A 20,436-nucleotide genomic window follows, 5' to 3' on the forward strand; every position below is an offset into this window, starting at 1 on the left:
CTTTCGCTATCTTTTCTATCTTCTGTTTGTCATGCAGAGTAGCTTCCCACTTAGTCAACTTTTGAATCATTCTCTTATGATAATTGGATTATTGAAGTACACTTATTATTTTGTGTGGTTATTATAGAATTATTAGATAATTGGATTTTTTTTACTCACAACATTTCAACTTTTTAGTGCGTTGTTATATTGATAACAATATAAATGGTATTGGTTAAATTTTTCCTGTTTCTATTCTTTCGTATTTAATTCTTATCATATCTATTCCTTTGACATTTTTACCTGAAATATTATTATTCGGAGCATTTTTTCAATTGTTTTTCTGAAATTTACATACCTGTTGGTCTTACTTTTAATGCATTATATCATGCATAATATAAATAATATTTCAGTTTTTTATTGTATTAAATCTTTGTAAATTTTGATTTTATTATATTAGAAAGGCAGAATATTATTATATTAGAAACGTTAAAAAGGCACTTATACGAAACATATCTAGGTAGTCCAATCAGCAAAGTATTTAAGGTAAATGTACCGGTTATTGGACAGTTAAGGAATTGCACGACGAAATCATTTATTTAAACTTTAGAAACACATTAAAATTTTAGTTTATTACACATGCTTAGTAAGAATAGATGTTTTCTGAAAGTAAATCCATTATGAAATATGTTATTTGCGTTTATTATAAATTGTATTTAGTCATAAATATAATAATAATATGATTCAAATGTCCTAATTATTGAACAAAAAATGTGACGTGTCTTTGTGTCCACAAAAGTATGACCCAATTATTGGACAAGTAATAAGCAATATTTTTTATTATAGAAGAGAATCGCATCTTACTTATCAATCAAGATTGTACAAAAAAGTTTATCGAAATTGTAATTAGTGAAGTTTTATATAAAGTTTTATATGTAATATATGCAAAATATGTTTTTTAATCATTCAATAGACAGGTACGCTAAGGAATGTCCAATAATTGATACACGCATATGTGTGAATGTCCTAATAAATGGACAATTGTCCATAAACAAAATTTTGTTTACAAAAGTATTATTTTTAATATGAATAAATTATATAATACTTAATTTCTAAATAATATGAAAAATTGCTTATAATTTATTTAGAGTAACACATATCATGAAAAGCTTAATATTTAAAATAGTCACAATTTGTCCAACAATTGGGTCATGTCCACGAAGTGGTACATTTACCTTATATTTTAATTGTGAAACTATGCGTTCTGTTATCACTGAGCATAGGTTACAACAAACGTTTATAATTATGTAATTTTTAATATCATTAAATACAGATTTTTGCTACTTCGAGCGTGAGGTATATGCTCCTTTTTCTTATTTTTATGAATAAGAATCCTTTTTTTCCCAGATTCTCCAATATAAAGCCCATTCTACATTGGTCGTATCGTAGGCATCGCAGGTCACAAATTTGTTGCAACAGCCAATCTGATGTGTCAATTAGAAGTCTCACAACGCTTACGATGCTACGATACGACCAATGTAGAATGGGCTTAATGTGTGGAACATTAATTTGACAAATTTTTGAAATTGAAGGCGAAGATTGATTGAGACCAAGTCTGTATATATGGCTCGCCATTGTCAGATTTTAAGTAGAAACTGGAACACCTTATACACCTTACAAAGATCATTGCAAAATCGAATTAGCACGTAGGCACTAGCAATTTGTGCATCGAAATTGTTGAATACTCCGGTCCTAGAGAAGTTGTTGTATCTCTCTATATATATAGGCGCATAATATTATTTAATATTAAGAAATATTTTAATCATATTTCCAGAATATTAAGTGTAACATTTTAAGAATATTTTTCTAAAATTATACAATATGAAATAATATTAATATTGAAATATTAATGGATGATTATGTCCACTCCTGATAATATTATTTAATTATTGAAAGTAACATTATTTAATGGTGACTATAATATTATATAAACATTACAAAGTATTATAACAACAGTTACTTTAACACTAAACGTACCGAGATTTAATATATATCTATTTTTGTACTGTAACCGGTCAAGTGACATGTCGCGATAAATAATACTAGGCTACACGTGTTTATTAAATTTAATAAATAAAAATATAATATAAATAAATGATGTAAAATTAATTGTATATATATTTAATAGAAAAAGTTATGAAGTCAAATGTGAAAAAGCGATAACATTTCATGCGAATTTTCTAATCAAAAGTTTACAACCGGTCATTTTACCGGGTCATGGTATGTTTAGTGTTAATTTGTAAAACTGCTACATCGGTTCAATTTAAGTATACGTTTAAACATTGGAAATGGTTTTGGTGTACAGTTGTAAGCACAAGACGCAGCATATATAAGACTAATAAGATCTTTTTGTTACCGGATTGTGAATTCTAATTGTACTAATATAAAATTAATTAACATTAATAAATGTTTTAATAATATTTTAGGGATATTAAAATAAATATACCAAGGATATTATATAAGTAGATAACATATACATCCATAGAATAGTTTCATAATATTAAAAAATATACAATATTCTCGCAATATTATAATATAAAAGGGGCACGGCAGTGTCTCGTGTCATGTCAACGCTGAGACACTATACACCGTGTCTCCAGATAATTTAATTATCTTAACTTTTTAATAATATTTATATAACATTCCAGAAATATTTTGCGCTTATAGCGATAGATACAATTAAGCATCTATCACCGTCAACATGTTAGTTAATATAGACACTTGTTTTTATATATACAGACACTTTTTATAATCTTACCTTAGATGAATTGTTATTTACATAATTTATTTTGTATAAATAAAATATGGATTAAAAAGGAACACATGTAAAAGATATATTTTTCTCATATCAAGTATATTTTATTCATATCATTTGTATCAATTTGTACATATAAATATATATATATTCGCGCGCGCGCGCTGATTACAAAGAAAGAGAATTAATAAAGAAGGTATTTAATATATATATATATATAATTAGCGAGTGTATTAATTGCAAGATTTATAAAATTTTTAATTTTTTACTAAATTTTTGATATTATATACAACGACAGATTATTCGCGATTTCTGCTGCGATTTTTGTCATTAACAGCTGATAAAGCAGATCACAATATACATATGCCGTGTTTTGGGCAGTCACATCGTGACGGCACGTTGTGCTCGATTTTTGCTGTGTTTCTGCTATCAGTATTTCATATAATAAATCGTGCGGTATTCCTACTGTATTACCGTTCTCACAATGTGAGAGCAAATTTGATAGATTTTTAACTAAATTTTGCTAACTTAACATGACATCATGCTAAATCTGGCTTTTTGTTTATTTTTTGTTTATATATTGTCCCAACACATATATATGAATTTTGTTCTATTTATGCCGAATATATTTTGCTCAATTTTTCTAGCATTTTTTGAAGCATGTTATGATACAGGGTCTTTTGAATTTTTGCTGTATTTTTGTTAACGCTAGTTAAAATGACAGATCATGCTTGACTACTGCCCGAATTTTATCAACATAATATGTAGCATAAATTTACAGTGCGTGCTTCCGACACGTCTGGCTATCTGGGATAATAAAGCAGAAAATATCTAACCTCACTTACGTGTTCGTCTATTCTATGCCATCGATGTGATAGATTTCCTAACCTCAATCCTTTGTTATTGCCGAGGCTCTTTATCTGACTTTACAGATCGCAGCGGTCGATATTTATTCTAACTTCACTTACGTGTTCGTCTATGCTATCGATGTGATTTATAGATACCTGTCTCGCGACCACATTTATCTCTTGCGCCAAAAATTCCAGAATGTATTTCCTCACTTCGTAGCTGGCAACAACGACGACGACGACGACGACGACGACGTTTCTTACAAACAAACAAACACCTAGACACCCATTTCCTCGACGACGAACACCTAGACACTCACTTCCTCGAAGGCGAACACGTAGACACCTACTTCCTCTTCGGTGAACACCTAGACACTTATTTCGTCGACGGCGAACACCTAGACACTCACTTCCTCGACGGCGAACACCTAGATACTCACTTTCTCGAAGGTAAACACGTAGACACCCACTTCCTCGACGGCGAACACCTAGACACTTACTTCCTCGAAATCAATCACGTAGATACTTATATTTCTTCGACGACGAACATATTTCAATATTTCAATTTTAATATTTTGTTGTACCCGTGGTGAGGTACAATCGAAGTCCCGGAGGTAGACAGGGATAACACTCAGCACACTTTATATTTTAACACCTTTTTATTAATAACAATGTTTACAATTATGTGACTCGAAGTCACTAGTGTAGCCTATAACTTGGCTATCGGTTTCGTTGTTATCTTATTATGACGTGACACTATGTTACTTACTCGCGCACTGATACTCGACTTCTGCCTCTGGCTTCAGTCGGGTGGTATTTATTTACATGCTTCTGCTGAGCTAGTCAGCTGATTTGGAATGCGGTCGGTGACTGACCGATCGCATGTAGCAATTCCTTTTTGAGATTGCTATGCTTAATTCTGCTTAAACTTGCTAAAAGATATTTGGAAATTGTTCTACTTAAACGGAATTTTTACTTATTATCGCTTGAACAGCTAAATTCGGAAATCGTTCCGCTTTACTAATGCTTAAACTGCTAGATTGCGTTTTTGGTAATTGGATTCGCGTTGCAATCGCGATGTCGTACGCAATCGCTTTAATATATGTTAATGTTTTTATTTCATATTTTAATATTTTATTTTAATATTTGTTGTGGGTATAACAAAGACAATTCACATCGTTGCGCGCTCGTATCAGAATCAACTCATGACGAGCGTTGATCACCACACGTCTGTAATCCTCGCAGAATCCCAGTAGTACGTTGAGCGGTACGCAGAAATTAAAGTATCCGTCAGCCTCAGTCTGCGGATCCCAGCCGGCGTTTCGCAAAATCACGCTTTTGTCGGAAGACACCGTCACGTAGTTTTTGAGCGTGCTGGTTATGCCCACGTTTCTGTTACGATCAATCTCCACGCCGTTGAGTTCGTAGCGAATCTCATCGAACATGAAAGCGATGCAATTATTTCCTAGTGCCACGTCAGCGTTCGATACTGCATTGGTCTTTGTCAATTTTCCTTCGACGTACAAAAAACTTTCGTACGGCAGCGTGTACAGATCTTGTTGTTGTATTGGTATTCGTATCTCGTCACTGTATCCGAACGTCGTGTTGGCGAACGGGTTATACGTGTGAGTCTCGATCTTGACGATGCGATCGTCGAAGACAGGCTCGTCCTTGACGTTTAGAATGTCGGTCATCTTTCTCAAAAGTTGCGCACTGCAAATCCCAGAGATTTTAAAAACTCAACGTTCGATGCACTGAGCCTCTTGTTCTTCTTCTTTTCGATGCGTCCGGATGAGCGATGACTGTCGAGCGATGACGTCACAGGCTTTGTAAAGGATATGTTATCTATCTGCTGGTTCAACACGAGCATCTCATGTACGCACGCACGCGTTATCGCTGTCGCCGTCGTACGTGCAATCTGACGGTAATCTCCTCTCCGCGAAAATCGATCAACCGTTCTGATCAACAATGCGTATCGTTAGATCAGTAATGCTTCGTGCGATGATTGGAAGATAAATCATCTGCGTAGGCCTTTCCGATATCTTATATCCCGGTGGTACTTGCGGCGAAAATTCATGTATCGTATGCCCGCTGTTACCGTTGCTGTACGCGCCCGCTGTCACGTTGCACCTACGCGGATAACGTTCACGGTCATTATGTTGACCGACACGTCCGACTGGAGCCATTTTCGTGGTCGTAATATACGCTTTGAGAATTCCAGCAGTGATCCGATGCTGTTTGGTTTGTCAAAGTTTATTCTGAAGGCGCATATAATCTCACACTTCATCGTGTTGTAGTTTGCGCAGAGCGCTATCGGATACTCTCCACCCATGTCATCGTCATTATCGTCATCGCGCGGTACATCACCACGCACCGCGCCACCGCTATCGAGCGGCACTATGTCAACGGTATCGAGCATGTCGCGGTGTGGACGTTTCCTCAAAATCGCACGTTTCAAAAATTCGTTTATGGCTTGCAGTTCGTATGAACCTTTGGGGATCGTAATTTCCTCATTCGTCGTTTCTGAAATAAAATTTATTGTTGAAATCGTTCACGTTCGGTATCGTGTGATAAGTCTCGAAAATCGTCAGACCGAGCTCGTAGTCGTCGTCGCTCAAATCTATCGCGGGAAAGTAGTTTGCCGCGAGGACGCTGTTCTTCCCGCTCAGCGTAAGTGTCAACGACATGATGGTTCGACGAACACTGAGATTTCACGACGCCTTGTCGAGCTTTTTAAAATTTAACCGTTTGTAGAAACCGCAGACACATCTGTCCGCAAAAGTTCTGATCGTACGTCTGATAGGACGTTCGATTGTACTTTATCGTAGTCGTAACGCCGAAATATCGCACGAGTTCCTTGGGCGGTCGGAGATTGCCGAAACTGTCAAAGTACACGACACGGTTGTTTCTCTTCGCGTACGCTACCCAATGAGTACCGGGGCCTGTCACATCGTCCAGATTCACGATACCGCTTTCGTTTCGGCGCGCGCCGCTCGTCGGTAACGCGTTACGCATGAAAACTCCTCTAAAGTACGGTACGTGCATACGTTTTGCAAGTTGTAGTTGTTGCACGTTGGTGGTTGCGCCCGTAGGCATTTTTATCGTTTCTTCGACGTTTTTTTTTTCTTTTCATGCACTGTCCACGTTTGTATGGACCGAGATACAGTCCTCGTCCGTATCTGTATGGAGCGAGATACAGTCCGCGACCCTGTTCCATCGCGCGATCGTGACGTTGCAGCTCCTCAAACTGACGTCGCGCGGCTTTGCTATCGTTTACCGCTTTCGCTACGCCGGCCGCTCCGCCGATCAGGAATCCGAGGGCGCCCAACATTGGCAGAACCGGCAACATGCCGCCTCGTTTCGCGGTCGGAAGAATCCGTTTTTTCATCTTTTTTTTTCCCCTCGTCGTCATCGCCTTCTTCTTCATACCCATGCCAATCTTGGTCTTGGCTTTCATAGCCGCCCAGACAGCTGTAGCAGCAGCTCGCTCTCCGAGAGTTGAATCTTTCGCGGTAATGCGTTTCCGCGCTTCCTCTGCAAGTATGTTGTCAGCTACGTGTCGTTTCGCGAGATCTGTACACCGCGAATAAGCTATGTCGTGTTCGCGACAAGCCGCGTCCAACGGATTAATGCCTCGATCGCCTCTAGCTAATCGCTTCACTAAACGTGTTCCTGGACCGCAAAATTGATACCCAGGGATATGCAACTCGATCGGAAGTGCGTTTATCGCGTGATTTAAAAAGCCCTTCGCTGACATTCGCCGCAATCCCGTATCTTCGGTGCGGGACCGTCGATGTGCGTTTGCTGACTCGGCAAGTTGTAATGCTTCAGACACCGGCAGTACCGTTGAACCTCTGAATCGGCTCTTATGTGCTCAGGCAGTTTGTCCCACACGTAGTCGATATAATCGCCGCACACTTGTAACAGTACGATCTTCGGTATATACTGCAAATGCTCAGCGCTCAATTCTCGAATGTCGGAAGAACGGTGATACAGCGCGAAATACATTTTACTACTGCCCGATTCGCGGATTTGCGCGCCTATAAATAGGCGTTTGAGACTGCGAGTAGTTTGTAGTGCGAACATGAAATTTGTGCAGTCTTCACTGACAATACGCGTCATGAATTGCGACGAGAAGTTGCAAATGATGCGGGACGACGCGAATAAGCGCAAGCACGGTGAAATGCTACCGAATACTATACGCGCAATCGTTTGCGGCCCGTCAAACTGTGGCAAGACGAACGTGCTGATAAGCTTGCTTGAGAGCCCCAACGGCGTACGTTTCGAGAACGTGTATGTCTATTCGAAATCACTGCAACAGTCAAAGTACAGATATCTTGAAAATTTATTGACGTCCATCGACGAAATCGGCTACTTTACATTCTCCAACAACAGCGATGTCGTTCCACCGAACGAGGCACTACCGAATTCCATTTTTGTATTCGACGACGTGGCAAACAGAACGCGGTGCGAGAGTACTTTTCGATGGGTCGTCACGCGAACGTCGACTGCTTCTATCTCTGTCAGACGTACGCGAGGATACCTAAACATCTGATACGCGACAACGCGAATCTGCTGATTCTGTTCAAGCAGGATGGTACCAACTTGAAACATGTTTACAACGATCACGTGAATACCGACATGTCGTACGATGAATTTTGCGCGTTGTGTCGCAAATGTTGGCAACAAAAGTATGGATTCGTAGTTATAGACAAGGACAGTGCGCTTACAAAGGGGAGGTACAGAAGAGGATTTAACGAGTTTGCGATGCTGTAACGCAGTCAGTCGTTGTCGATACGTCAACTACGCAACGTTCTCCCGCGCAAGTGCAACATGGATAGCAGCACAGAGCTCAAGGATCGCGAGAGAATAGCGAAACAAATCGCGAAAACGAGTGATTCGATTCGTAAAAAGCATCGCGCTTTAAAAACAGGCAAAATAGACAAAGATATAGCATTGGAGAAACACTTTAAACCTGTCGTCGAACCTCTAAAACAGATTGTCGAAAACACTGCTGCTGGCGAGGAATCTCAACCGATTAAGAAAGAAGTCAACGTTACGAAGTATAAAAATACTAAAAAAAGAAAATTTTAAGAAGATGATGATGATGATAATTACTGGATGGATAATGCATGGCTTCAATTAACACCGTCAAAGCAACGTATGAAAAAATCGAACGTTACGTTGGATTCATCCAATTATGCATCGTCTGAACCGCGTAAATTATCGTACGAACGTTCGCACGTACCCACAGTCGAAGACGTTTATGAAACGCCGAATGAACCGCTTGAAACATTAGTTGAACAATCTTTGCAAACGCGACAATTTCGTGAGGAGTTGAATAATCAATTGGGACCACTTGGACAAAAATACGTAAACATGCTTCTCGGTGGCGACAGAGAAAAGGCGATCGATCGCGTTTATGGTATATATCTCAACGAGAATGGCACGATGCTCGATAACAAACGGTTCGATATAGACACGAATGACTTTGTGATCATAGATGGTGTAAAGTACAAAGGTACACCTGGATTGTACGAATTAATTTTTAAAAGAATTCCCGATGACGCAATTTACACAGAGAATGACAAATTAGCGTATAAAAGTATACTGTTGGCAACAAATGCTCATAGACGCAGTCATAATGCAGATAATCCAATATTGGGTAACAAAGGGTACAAATATAAGAATATAATAGCACCCGTAGTATCAGGTAAAAGGCAAGTTGGAACAGGTATACCATGCGCCAGAAACCTAAACGACAAGTCAGGTAAAAGAGTTGGAAAGGGTGTGATACCAATCGAGATGACACTAAACGACAATAAAATCGATTATGTTCATTGGGACGATCCTAACGAGCTCGTGGATCGCTTCCGATTGCTCGAGGCTTCTCGTCAAGCGGGTCACAACGCTCACGATAACGAAATTTTATCCATTATCGAGGAACTTCGTGAAGCTGGGCTTATTATAAATTGAAATGGGATATGCAGTCGTCTTTTAGTCGACACTGAAGTATCGATCAACAACGTTTGCGTAAGATCTTTGTGACATTTTACACATTATACCAAGAATAAAATAAAAAAAGAAAAAAATGTCTGAGAAGAAAAATCTCGAAAAGTGGCAACTGGTAGAAGAATTGCACGCTCCAGCGAGAAAAAATTTTCCACGCAGATGTGTCATAGTACGGGGATACGATGACCTGTGGCAGGCTGATGTGGTCGAGATGCGTCCTTACACACGATTCAACAAAGGATATCACTACATTCTCACCGTCATCGATGTGTTGAGCAAGTATGCGTGGGCCTTACCGCTCAAAACCAAGAGTGGAAATGAGATGGCTATAGCGATCACTGAGATAATTCGAGGTGATGGAAGATGTCCGAAAAATTTACAAACCGATATGGGAAAAGAATTTTACAACGCAAACGTGCAAAAACTCCTGAAGGAGCGCAACATAAATCATTATTCAACGTATTCCGTAATGAAGGCGTCGGTCGTCGAACGGTTCAATCGCACGTTGAAAAACGACATGTGGAAACAATTTACGCACAATGGAAATTATAAATGGATCAACATGCTGCCGCGTCTCGTGTCAGATTACAACACGCGCAAGCATCGCACCATCGGCATGCGACCTGCTGACGTAACCCCCGCTATCGCCGAAAGACTCTTGGGTACGGTATACAATGCAATAAAGATCGCTGGTCCCGCAAAATTCAAAGTTGGTGACTCGGTACGCATGAGCAAATTCAAGACGATCTTTGAGAAGGGTTACACACCAAATTGGACCACGGAGGTGTTTCGAATCGTCAAAGTACAGAAAACTAATCCTGTGACGTATCTTCTGGAAGATTACCGCGAAAAACCAGTTGCAGGAGGATTCTACGAGTACGAGTTACATCGCGTCGCTAATCCCGAAGTATATCTAGTTGAAAAGGTGTTGCGTAAGAAAGGAGACAAGGTGTATGTCAAGTGGCAGGGATTCGATGGATCGCACAATTCGTGGATAAATAAACAATATGTCGTTTGAATTAATTTGTTTATTCATATAAAAAATATATAAAAGTATAAGAATATCATTGTTTTTTATTTTTTATTTATTCCTTCACATACATGTAATTATTTTTAACATATATAAGATTTAAGTACTGTAAGATTCATATAACGCTAGTATAATTACGTATAACTACAATATAATAGTACTAGATATAATACTGAATATAAAAGTCATACATACATACATACATATAAAAAAAGTACATTAATATATAGAATCCATATAAACTAAAAAGTATGTTAATGTTTAAAAAAAATATAAAATACATATATAAACTGTATATAAAAAAAAAAATGTAAAGAATAAAAAAGAAACATATAAAAATGCTAAATCTAAAAATACATATAAAATTAAAGTATAAAGAAATACATATAAAAAATTAAAGTCTAAAAATCGCAAACTATATTATATTATAATGGTATCCGATAATGTCCCCACGGTAACGTCTCCGTTGAGTCCGGTATGACGTACAGTTTGTCGTCGTATGGACTCAGAGCGATTTTCTTCTCCGACACCGTGTACACTTGGTGTAACTTCGACCTTATACACGACTGCCTGCGCGTCATTTCAATCTCCTCGTTCAAGCATCGGGTGTAATCGTCGAACGTTATCGTTCGCGTTACGATGCTGCTCTTTACACCCTTTGCCTTCTTCGTGTCTTTCTTCCCGTCTACGCGCAACGCGTACATCTTCGCTCTGAGTCCAACGAACTCGGTCATTATCGCGCCGTTGTTCTCGTCCTTCATAAGGCCGGGCACCTTCTTATTCGCGAGAGGCATACCGTACACGTTGTTCGCAGGATAGTCGCTCGTATCGAATCGAGCGATATCGCGTTTCATCGCCGCGTACACGTCGTCGCATTCGATGCGATAAATGAGACTGTCTGTGTCGGTGTACATAATTTTACAATTTTTATTAAACATATGTACCATATACTCATGATGAAATTCATACAAGCAGACTTTAGATATGTCGAGTATGCACATACCTACGTATATCGGCTTGTCGAATTTCACCTCGAGTTTGCACAATTCGACGGCGATTAAGTTTCCCGTAAAAACGCTGCGGCTATGGAAATTCGGTTTTGCGATCATTGCCTCCGCGCCGTACCGTCCGTCCCATGCAGTTACTAATTTCACGTCGACGCGATCGCGTACGTTCTCCATCGTTTTACCGAATACCGCGTTATTCATAAGTTTGTACAAATTTTTCTCGAAATCATTCTTAGCCAAAGTTCTAAATTTTGTGTTCAATTCGATATAATTACGGAGCCAGGCGGATTGAGCGAATTGTAACACGCGATGGATCTTCGTTACGGGAAGGCCGTGATGTATACATTGCTGCAGATTGCGGTAGTGGATAACGTAACGCTGTTTATCGTACAGAGTCGCGAGCAGTTTATCCTCGCGCTTGCCGAGAGGCTTATCGCGCGTCGGACAAAACGGTAGATCAATGTGCACATCGTGAAGATGTTGTGGATACTCGAGATCGACCTCGAGAATGTAACCGGTGGGCGAATCCGGAGCGATCACGTTCGCGTCAAAGTTTGCGACGCCTTGGACCATTGGAAATCCGCGTAGGGCAGCGGTTGACACATCACCCATCCGTACAGATTATTGACATCGTAATACATCAGGTACGACGATGGTTTCGATGAGTCGTACGAACGCATGTACTTGTTATTAGCCTTTGCATATCTGTAGGAACATTGGCTAAGGCCACCGCGTATACCACGCTCGATAAACATAACCATATCTATATCGGTGAGCAGCTCGAATTTTACGTGAGTGTGTTTCAACATGGCATCCCACGTGAAACCAGGCAAAGTGTAGTAATGCGCGGGATCGAGACCGTAACTCGCGACGCAACTTTCGCGAAAATTCTCAAAAATGTCAGCCAGTAACAAAACGTTGGTTTTCAGGTACAGATCGCTGTACTCACCGAGCGTTCGCACGGAGAACCGCTGCCATACGTTCGCGGCGTGCGCGTAATCACTCTCGGACACGGTATCGTCCGTCAGCGAGCTGTGAAAAGATTCGCGCGGCGGCAAACACAACTCATCCAGTTTTTCGACACAATCTATGTACTCGTACGGAAATACTCCTTTACGAGTAAGTAGATTGAAATCTTCGTCCGATATATGTGAGAATTCGGATCTCACAATTTTCAATTTATCCTTATCGAGATACGACGCTAATTTGTCGAGACTTGCATTCAAAAATTTAAACGAGTCTATAAATTTTAATTTAACACAATTTCGCGAATCTTTATCGCTAGTGTCTTTAACATGCTTCGTAAACGAAATATATTTTTCTTTAGTCAGAGGAAGTAGATCTACATGCCCCTTGAATTTTGTAGCTATTTCTTTAATTACAAAGTGCGCGTCGTACCCTGATAGGTTGTGAAATACAATTGGTATGTAAAAAGAATCCTTATAATTTATATTACAGCCCTTATGCGCTGGACCGCGGTATCGCCCGGTGAGGTGACAGTGATCGCGTGCCCGCTCGTCGCCCGGCGCGAACGGTTTCTCGCAGATATGACAGTGCGTCGCACTGTTGAATTTCTGCCAGTCGTCTCGCGTGAAATCCATAGGCCGGTTGGTCGTTATTATATTTTTCACGCGGTGCGCCAAATCCTCGAGCTGGCGCGCGAACCAGCTGATGCAGTCGTTATCGCGCCGAGATCGATACGTCGATAATGTATCGTCGTACGAGCAGTGTACGTAGTACGCTATACTAAATACCTCGTGCCGTTGGTACGCGTACGACGACGATGCTGCGGTGTCTTCCATCTTTCGTAAGACGCACTCGAGATCAGCGTAGACGATATAAGGCGCCCGCTCCTTCATACTGTGGTTGCAGAACTCCAACCACTTCTTGTCCTCGCATGGCAGGCGAATAGCGCACTTGTTCAGTTTTTGACAGTCCACTGCGTGGCTCTCCAATTTTTCGTTGGAGGAATAATAATGTAAACATCTGCAAAAATATAACATAACAATTTATTAGTATAATTTTTTTCTTTTTTAAATATTTTATTTTTACTTATTGCGTACTTACCGGTCGCAGAAAAATATTTTATTCTTGTTTTTGGTGACTTGTGACCTCACGAGTCGGGACAGATTTTTAATCCATGTAAAATGACCATCATTGTCGCCGTCTTGCAGATACAGCATGTTGACATGCCTCTCTTTCTTTTCGTCGGTGAGCCGGAGAGGAAGAATCTCATTATTCTCGATACCGTATACGTTGATCGAGACATCGTTGAGACGTTCAAATTTTGCAATATCTTTTAATTTCATCGGAAATTCAAGGCTATCGAGATTCAGTACCGTTGCGTAATGCGGATACGACGATGTATGATTCACATTACTTTTAGCTGGGTACAGAGCTGCGACGACCGATCACGCGAAGCACTTATTGTCCATGGATTGTACGTTGACCATTGCTTCCTTCTTTTTAAATTTTTCCGGCACTTTGACGTAGCATCCCGCGTGCATGGGATTCAGTTTATTCACATTGACTGTCAAGTTCAGGATTCGCGAGAGCGCCCACCCGCTGTCGCGCTCCTGGTACTCTTCGAGCGACGCCAACGTAGGTTCGATAACACGCGACACGTACCAATCGCGCACATTCGACATTGGATACAGTTCACAATTTTTAGTGTTTATGCTCATAACGGTGCGTTTATCGCCCGCTACGAACTCACCGTTGAACGCGGTGTTCACTTTCACGCTACCGTGTCTCTCTATAGCGTCCCGCACACGCTCGAGCACTACACTACCGGTGTCTTCCAAAAATTGACGCGGCTCTATATGTTCAAAGTTTATCACTGCACCGGTTAGAACGCGCCTCTCGAACGCGGCGTCGATCTCGCGCCAGACGAGAGATCTATCGTTCTCGCGATCACCACCACCACCACCCACGTGCACGAATCGTCGTTCCAATTGCGCCTTCACACCCGCGAGTCGCGCGATCCTCGCCACCGCGGATTGTCTGTGCCCGACGGTAAGACGCGGACGCTTGGCGCTACATAGTTCCTCCAAGCTCTCGATGCACTCGTCGCATCGTTGCATCCACGTGAAACACTCCGCCAGGGTAGCGACGCGACCGCACTGCTCCAGCAGTTCGCGTTCCACTCGCTCGTGGTTTTTCATTTCTTTTTATTCTTATTTTTTTTTTTTTAGAAAATTTTTATTATGCGCACTTGCACGTAATTTGCTCACACGTTTTGCAAGCCCGCTTTAAATACACAATGTCATATAGGCTCCTCACTTTTTCATTGTTTCTTTGAGAGACGATGCACTTTTCACACTCCATGCATCTAGCGTCACACGGTTCGCGCAGTCTCTTAACAATAGGATGCGAATCATCAAAACGATTGTGCCCGTGTACATATATAGGGTGTCCCATTTTAAAACCTCCACGCGGTTATTTCAGAAAGAAGGCGTTTATCGAAAAAGTGTTTCAGACAAAAGTTGTTTTACTCGAAGGGGGACATAAGATGGTGCCATCGATTTGATCTTGGATAGTCCTCTGAAGGTTACGTGAAGGTCACCTTTAATTTTTTAAATGGAATTATGTAATTTTTTTTAAATAACGTCATTCCTCTAATTATTTTGCATATAAAAGTGTTAAGGTAGAGATACCAAAAAACCAACAGTTTACGAGATATTTTACATTTTATTATGGTACATATTGACGCAAAATGTTAAATAATTCGTAAACTGTTCACTTTTTGATTATCGTACCTTTATACTTTTGTAAACAGAATAATGAGATAAATCAAATGGTGTAAAGAAAACACATAGTTGAGTATTTAAAAAATTATCCATTTTGCATACATTTTTATTAAAGCAACTATGTGTTTTCTTTACACCATTTGATTTATCTCATTATTCTGTTTACAAAAGTATAAAGGTACGATAATCAAAAAGTGAACAGTTTACGAATTATTTAACATTTTGCGTCAATATGTACCATAATAAAATGTAAAATATCTCGTAAACTATTGGTTTTTTGGTATCTCTACCTTAACACTTTTATATGCAAAATAATTAGAGGAATGACGTTATTTAAAAAAAATTACATAATTCCATTTAAAAAATTAAAGGTGACCTTCACGTAACCTTCAGAGGACTATCCAAGATCAAATCGATGGCACCACCTTATGTCCCCCTTCGAGTCAAACAACTTTTGTCTGAAACATTTTTTCGATAAACGCCTTCTTTCTGAAATAACCGCGTGGAGGTTTTAAAATGGGACACCTATATCGTCTATCATCACGAGTTCAGCCCTTTTACCACTGTACGTGTCCATTGTGATGCATCTACACGAATGTTCGAGTTTACTCTCGATTTTACGTCCTACACAACAATAATTGTCGTCCGTTAATCTTTGCCAGTTCATACACTCGTCTCGTAATCCTGCGTACACTTCCCGTCGCGCGAGCGATGACCATTCGTATGCCGGTTCAGTGTCAACGATTACGTTTTTCACGATGCGGTCACCATCTATTTCTCGATCGCGAATTACACGTACCGGCGATGTCCACGCACTATAGTCCTGCGGATTTTCAAGAACGTTTTTCACTTCTTCAACAAGGTTGTCATTACATCCCGTATGTCCGTCCAACCACAATTCCATAAATCCGTAATACTCCATTTTAAAACTATTACTCCGCACATCCTTTCTCAACAAATTTTCAACATCGTCTTCAACAAGATTGTTCACACACTCAAAATAATCGTCCCAATCTTCGTCCAGCAACCGATGTGATGATTCATTGATTGCCATTTTATTTTCTTATACAGTACAAATTGGACATGCGTTGCACGGGTATACTTGGCGCATCAGTTCCCGACAATTGGAGCACGTCCGAGCTTCAAACATATCGGTGAAATCAGTGTCATGCTTCCTTATCACCAACATCCCACCAGCGTCAGCGTCCGCGATTTTCTCCATACACTCGGTACATACCGCAAATGCGCCACCTGTCGTGTAATAACATTGAATTTGACAAAATTTCACGTGAGAATTCAATGCCCGGATTTGCTCGGCTGGCACAATTATTACTAAACGATCCGTATCGTTCTCCAGATCACTAATGCAACCCGTATCGTCCGATAATACACTCTCGTCGGAAGATTCGATGTCCATCGCATCTTCGAAGTTCACATCTTCCAACACTTCATCCACGAGATATTCCCGACATCTTCGGGATCCATAATTTGAATATCGTTGATCACTACGTCCAATATATATTCTCACAACTTAACACGATCAGCTCAAGACATCCACTGTGACACAGCGTGCTTACGATTCGTTATGTATTTCATTTACAACTTCTTTATCCTTTGCCTATCCCTACTAACCTCTCCATATCACCGATCTTCCTAAAAATTTATTGCAAAAGAAGCCGATATGAGAACGCATATTTATTTATTTAATATTTATTTTGGAGTTTCGTTTCCTGTTTCGTTCAGCAGCCAAACCATCGGCGCTCGAACGTGTCGGAACGTGTCACCGAAACCTTTCGATAATAATTCTTATTGATGTTTATTATTTAAAAAGGACTTCAAAGAATTTAAGAAAGGGACTGTTGCATCTCATGACAAAAAAATGTTTGCGTAAACATTTCGGCGGCGGCGGCGGCGGCGGCAGCGGGCAGCGGCCCGGCTCCCCCTCCATAGCCTCACACACACACACACCGTATCGCATATACGTACACGCACAACGCACTAACACGCGTGTATCTCGAATCCCCATATTACCCCTACTGACCACAAACAAGTTAGGTCAAATTAATGTTTATTAGTTTGTCTAAAATATCAGCGTATGAGCGATCAAGACCATCGGTATCTGTTTTTAAATTAAGACCATTACTTTGTGTCTTAATGTAAAGCATTTCTGATATCAATCGTTTATGATAAAAACTTTCGCAGTCCAAAATATTCACATTATTCCAGTTAAATTCATGATTATGATCCAACCTATGATCCGTGATAACAGATTTGGAAGAAGTATTCCTCCGTATATGATTACGATGTTCGTTAACTCTTGTTATCAATTTTCTCTTAGTTTGTCCAACATAGGTTGCATCACAATCATTGCATTTTATTTTATAAATTACATTCATTTTTGTATCGTGTGGAATAGAATCTTTTTGTACCTTAATATAATTCTTGACGTCACTGTTCAAATATTCTCTACCATTATCTACTCTAAGAACTTTAATTGAACGTCCAAACTGATTTCTTATAAGCCTGTCAAACATCTTTAAGCGTTCAAAAACATCGGATTTGTGTTTAATAAAATATACTATGCAGTATCCGGAAAAGTCATCTTTAAATGTTGGAAAATATTTCGCGCCTCCTAATGACGTTTCTGAAAACGGACCACACACGTCACTATGGAAAAATCCACCTTTTTTCCTGGACCGTTCCAATGAATCTCGTTTCGCAAAAGATAGCTTATGCGATTTGCCGAACTCACTCGTTTCACAGAAAGAATAGCTTTTATCTTTAAGTTTAAGTCCTCGCACACAATCCTTTTCAGCCATCTGACGTATAGATTCTTGATTCACATGTCCTAAACGTTCATGCCATGTTTTTAAGTCCGCGACCAACAAATTGAGTTCACTAGAGTCAGTTAGTGGTGTTTTCACTGTACGAAAGAACATACGATAAATATTATTATCTTGTTCTCTACCTAATGCCACCACTTTATTGTTTGCAAGTATTGCTACATTATGTTCTTTGAATTGCATTTCATAGCCTTTTGACGTACAAACACCTACGGGAAAAAGATTCTTTCTAAGGCTTGGAATATAAAGTACATCTTCAATAACGCCGCGCATCCATTTGCCGTTTACAAACTTTTCGATCATAACACTTCCGGTTCCTTCAGCATCACAAACGCCGTTGTTACCTAAACACACTGTTTCATTATGACTCGATCGATAATCTGTTAACCAGTCCTTCCGAAAGGTTATATGTCTAGAAGCGCCACTATCGGTCAACCATACATCTTCTATCTTCTGATTCAGGAGGTAACTAATCTGTTCGCCATCTAATGGATTATTCTTCTGTTTCTCTTTCTTATTATCTTCTGAGACACGAAAGCATATGCATTTTCTTCATTTTCTTTGTTTACATCACTATGCTCAGGTTTTCCATCTTTGATCCATTTTCTGCAGAACTTCTTTATGTGTCCTTTTCTTTTACAATAAAAACAATCTCTTGTCTCTCTTGCTCTGATTTCCTTTCCTGTTCCCGAAAAATTCGCGCGCATTTTTGAATTATTCTTCTTATCCGTAGAAGTATTGCCCTTTTTCTTATTTATTATAGTAGCTAAGGCAGTTTTAACTTCTTCGTCACGAGCCAATCTGTTTCTCCTTTAATTAAACGCTTTTGAAGTTTATGTATCGTCTGTGAGTCAGGTTCAACACTATCCCAAGCTGTTATAAGTGCTCCAAACTTCGCTGGTAGACTTCCCAGAATTTTTGCCATTACCGCCGTTTCAGAAATTACTTCACCAACATCAGTAAGCTGCCTGGCCATGTTTTGCACCTTAGCAACGTGCTGTACAACAGAATCATTTACGGCCATTTTGTAGTCATGAAATTTCTGAAATAAAAGTAATTTGTTCGATTCTGAGGTTCTCTCATGAATGCTGCTTAGTTTTCTCCACATATCATATGCCGTCTGACACGTAACCAAATACTCTAACTGAGTATAATCAATCGTCGATGAAATGAGAAAAGTTGCTTTGGCGTTGTCCTTAATCCATCCTTTAGCCGCTTCTTCTTGATCAGGTTTCACACGAGCACCAGTAACCACATAATAAATTCCATGTGCAATAAGCATTGAAACCATTTGGAACTTCCATATCTGATAGTTCTTGCCATCGAACTTAATCAGGCTTCTTGTTGAGAAATCTTCCGACATCATGTTCCTTTTAGTACTCGTATCGTTAGAACGATGCACAGTTATGCAAAAGCTTATGTTTGGGCTCTTAGGCCTATCCATGGTGGAATAAAATAGAGGTGAGCTCGTCAGGTACACCAAGTTTTGATCGTTTTGAGCACATATGGCGTTGGAACAAGTCGCCTTCCATATTGGAAAATAAAAGGAAACGTGAGTCTGATTTATTTTTGTAAAGAATGGTGGCATGCAGTGTTAAAGGGTGTAAAAATCGCAGGAAAAATGCAAAAATAAATAAAATAAAGTTTTTCTCATTTCCAAAAGATACTGACATCACGGCAAAATGGATGAAAGCTTGTGGCAAAGAGGTTAACCTCAAAAGTGGTAAATATATAAAATAAATGTTATTAGTATTATAGTAGAGTATATAAGGGGATTCTAATACAGGTCCTCTGAGAGGGGGTGAGGGGCGAGGGGAACCCGAGGCGCGGGGGGGGTCTACGTCACGGCAGGGGAGGGGGATGACGTCACGGATGCGGGCGAGGGGGTATGACGTCACGGGGAGGGATGACGTCACAGGGCGAGAGGGGTATGACGTCACGGATGCAGGCAAGGGGTATGATGTCACGGTAGGGAAGGGTGATAACGTCACAGGGTGAGAGGGGTATGACGTCACGGAAGGGGGAGGGTGACGGCGCAGAGGGGCAGGAAAATGACGTCACAGGGTGCTGACGCATGGAAGAATTGCGGTGGTCGCCGCGGGGTCAATGGCCGCCAGGGCCCTCCGAACGCGGTAAGCTAACGCGCGCGGTCC

General features: G+C 40.1%; 1 protein-coding gene across 1 annotated transcript; it reads right to left on the reverse strand.

Moving 5' to 3' along the window:
• Positions 1 to 12,227: 12,227 nt before the first annotated feature.
• Positions 12,228 to 14,000, reverse strand: LOC108779790 (uncharacterized). Its single transcript, XM_018547297.1, has 2 exons — positions 13,759 to 14,000; positions 12,228 to 13,677 (listed from the first exon to the last, which is right to left on the reverse strand). Exons 1-2 carry the CDS (start codon positions 13,998 to 14,000, stop codon positions 12,228 to 12,230), a joined length of 1,692 nt encoding a protein of 563 aa, XP_018402799.1.
• Between the last annotated feature and the right edge of the window lie 6,436 nt (positions 14,001 to 20,436).

Source organism: Cyphomyrmex costatus, unplaced genomic scaffold (assembly GCF_001594065.2).
Source record: "Cyphomyrmex costatus isolate MS0001 unplaced genomic scaffold, Ccosl1.0 scaffold619, whole genome shotgun sequence".
NCBI lineage: Eukaryota > Metazoa > Arthropoda > Insecta > Hymenoptera > Formicidae > Cyphomyrmex > Cyphomyrmex costatus.

Bases quoted from the DNA above. Each gene is read 5' to 3' on its own strand.
- LOC108779790 (XM_018547297.1), bottom strand. From the start codon at position 14,000: ATGAAATTAAAAGATATTGCAAAATTTGAACGTCTCAACGATGTCTCG. The intron at 13,678-13,758 runs GTAAGTACGCAA...ATATTTTTGCAG, and splicing joins AAAATATTTTTCTGCGACCG to ATGTTTACATTATTATTCCT.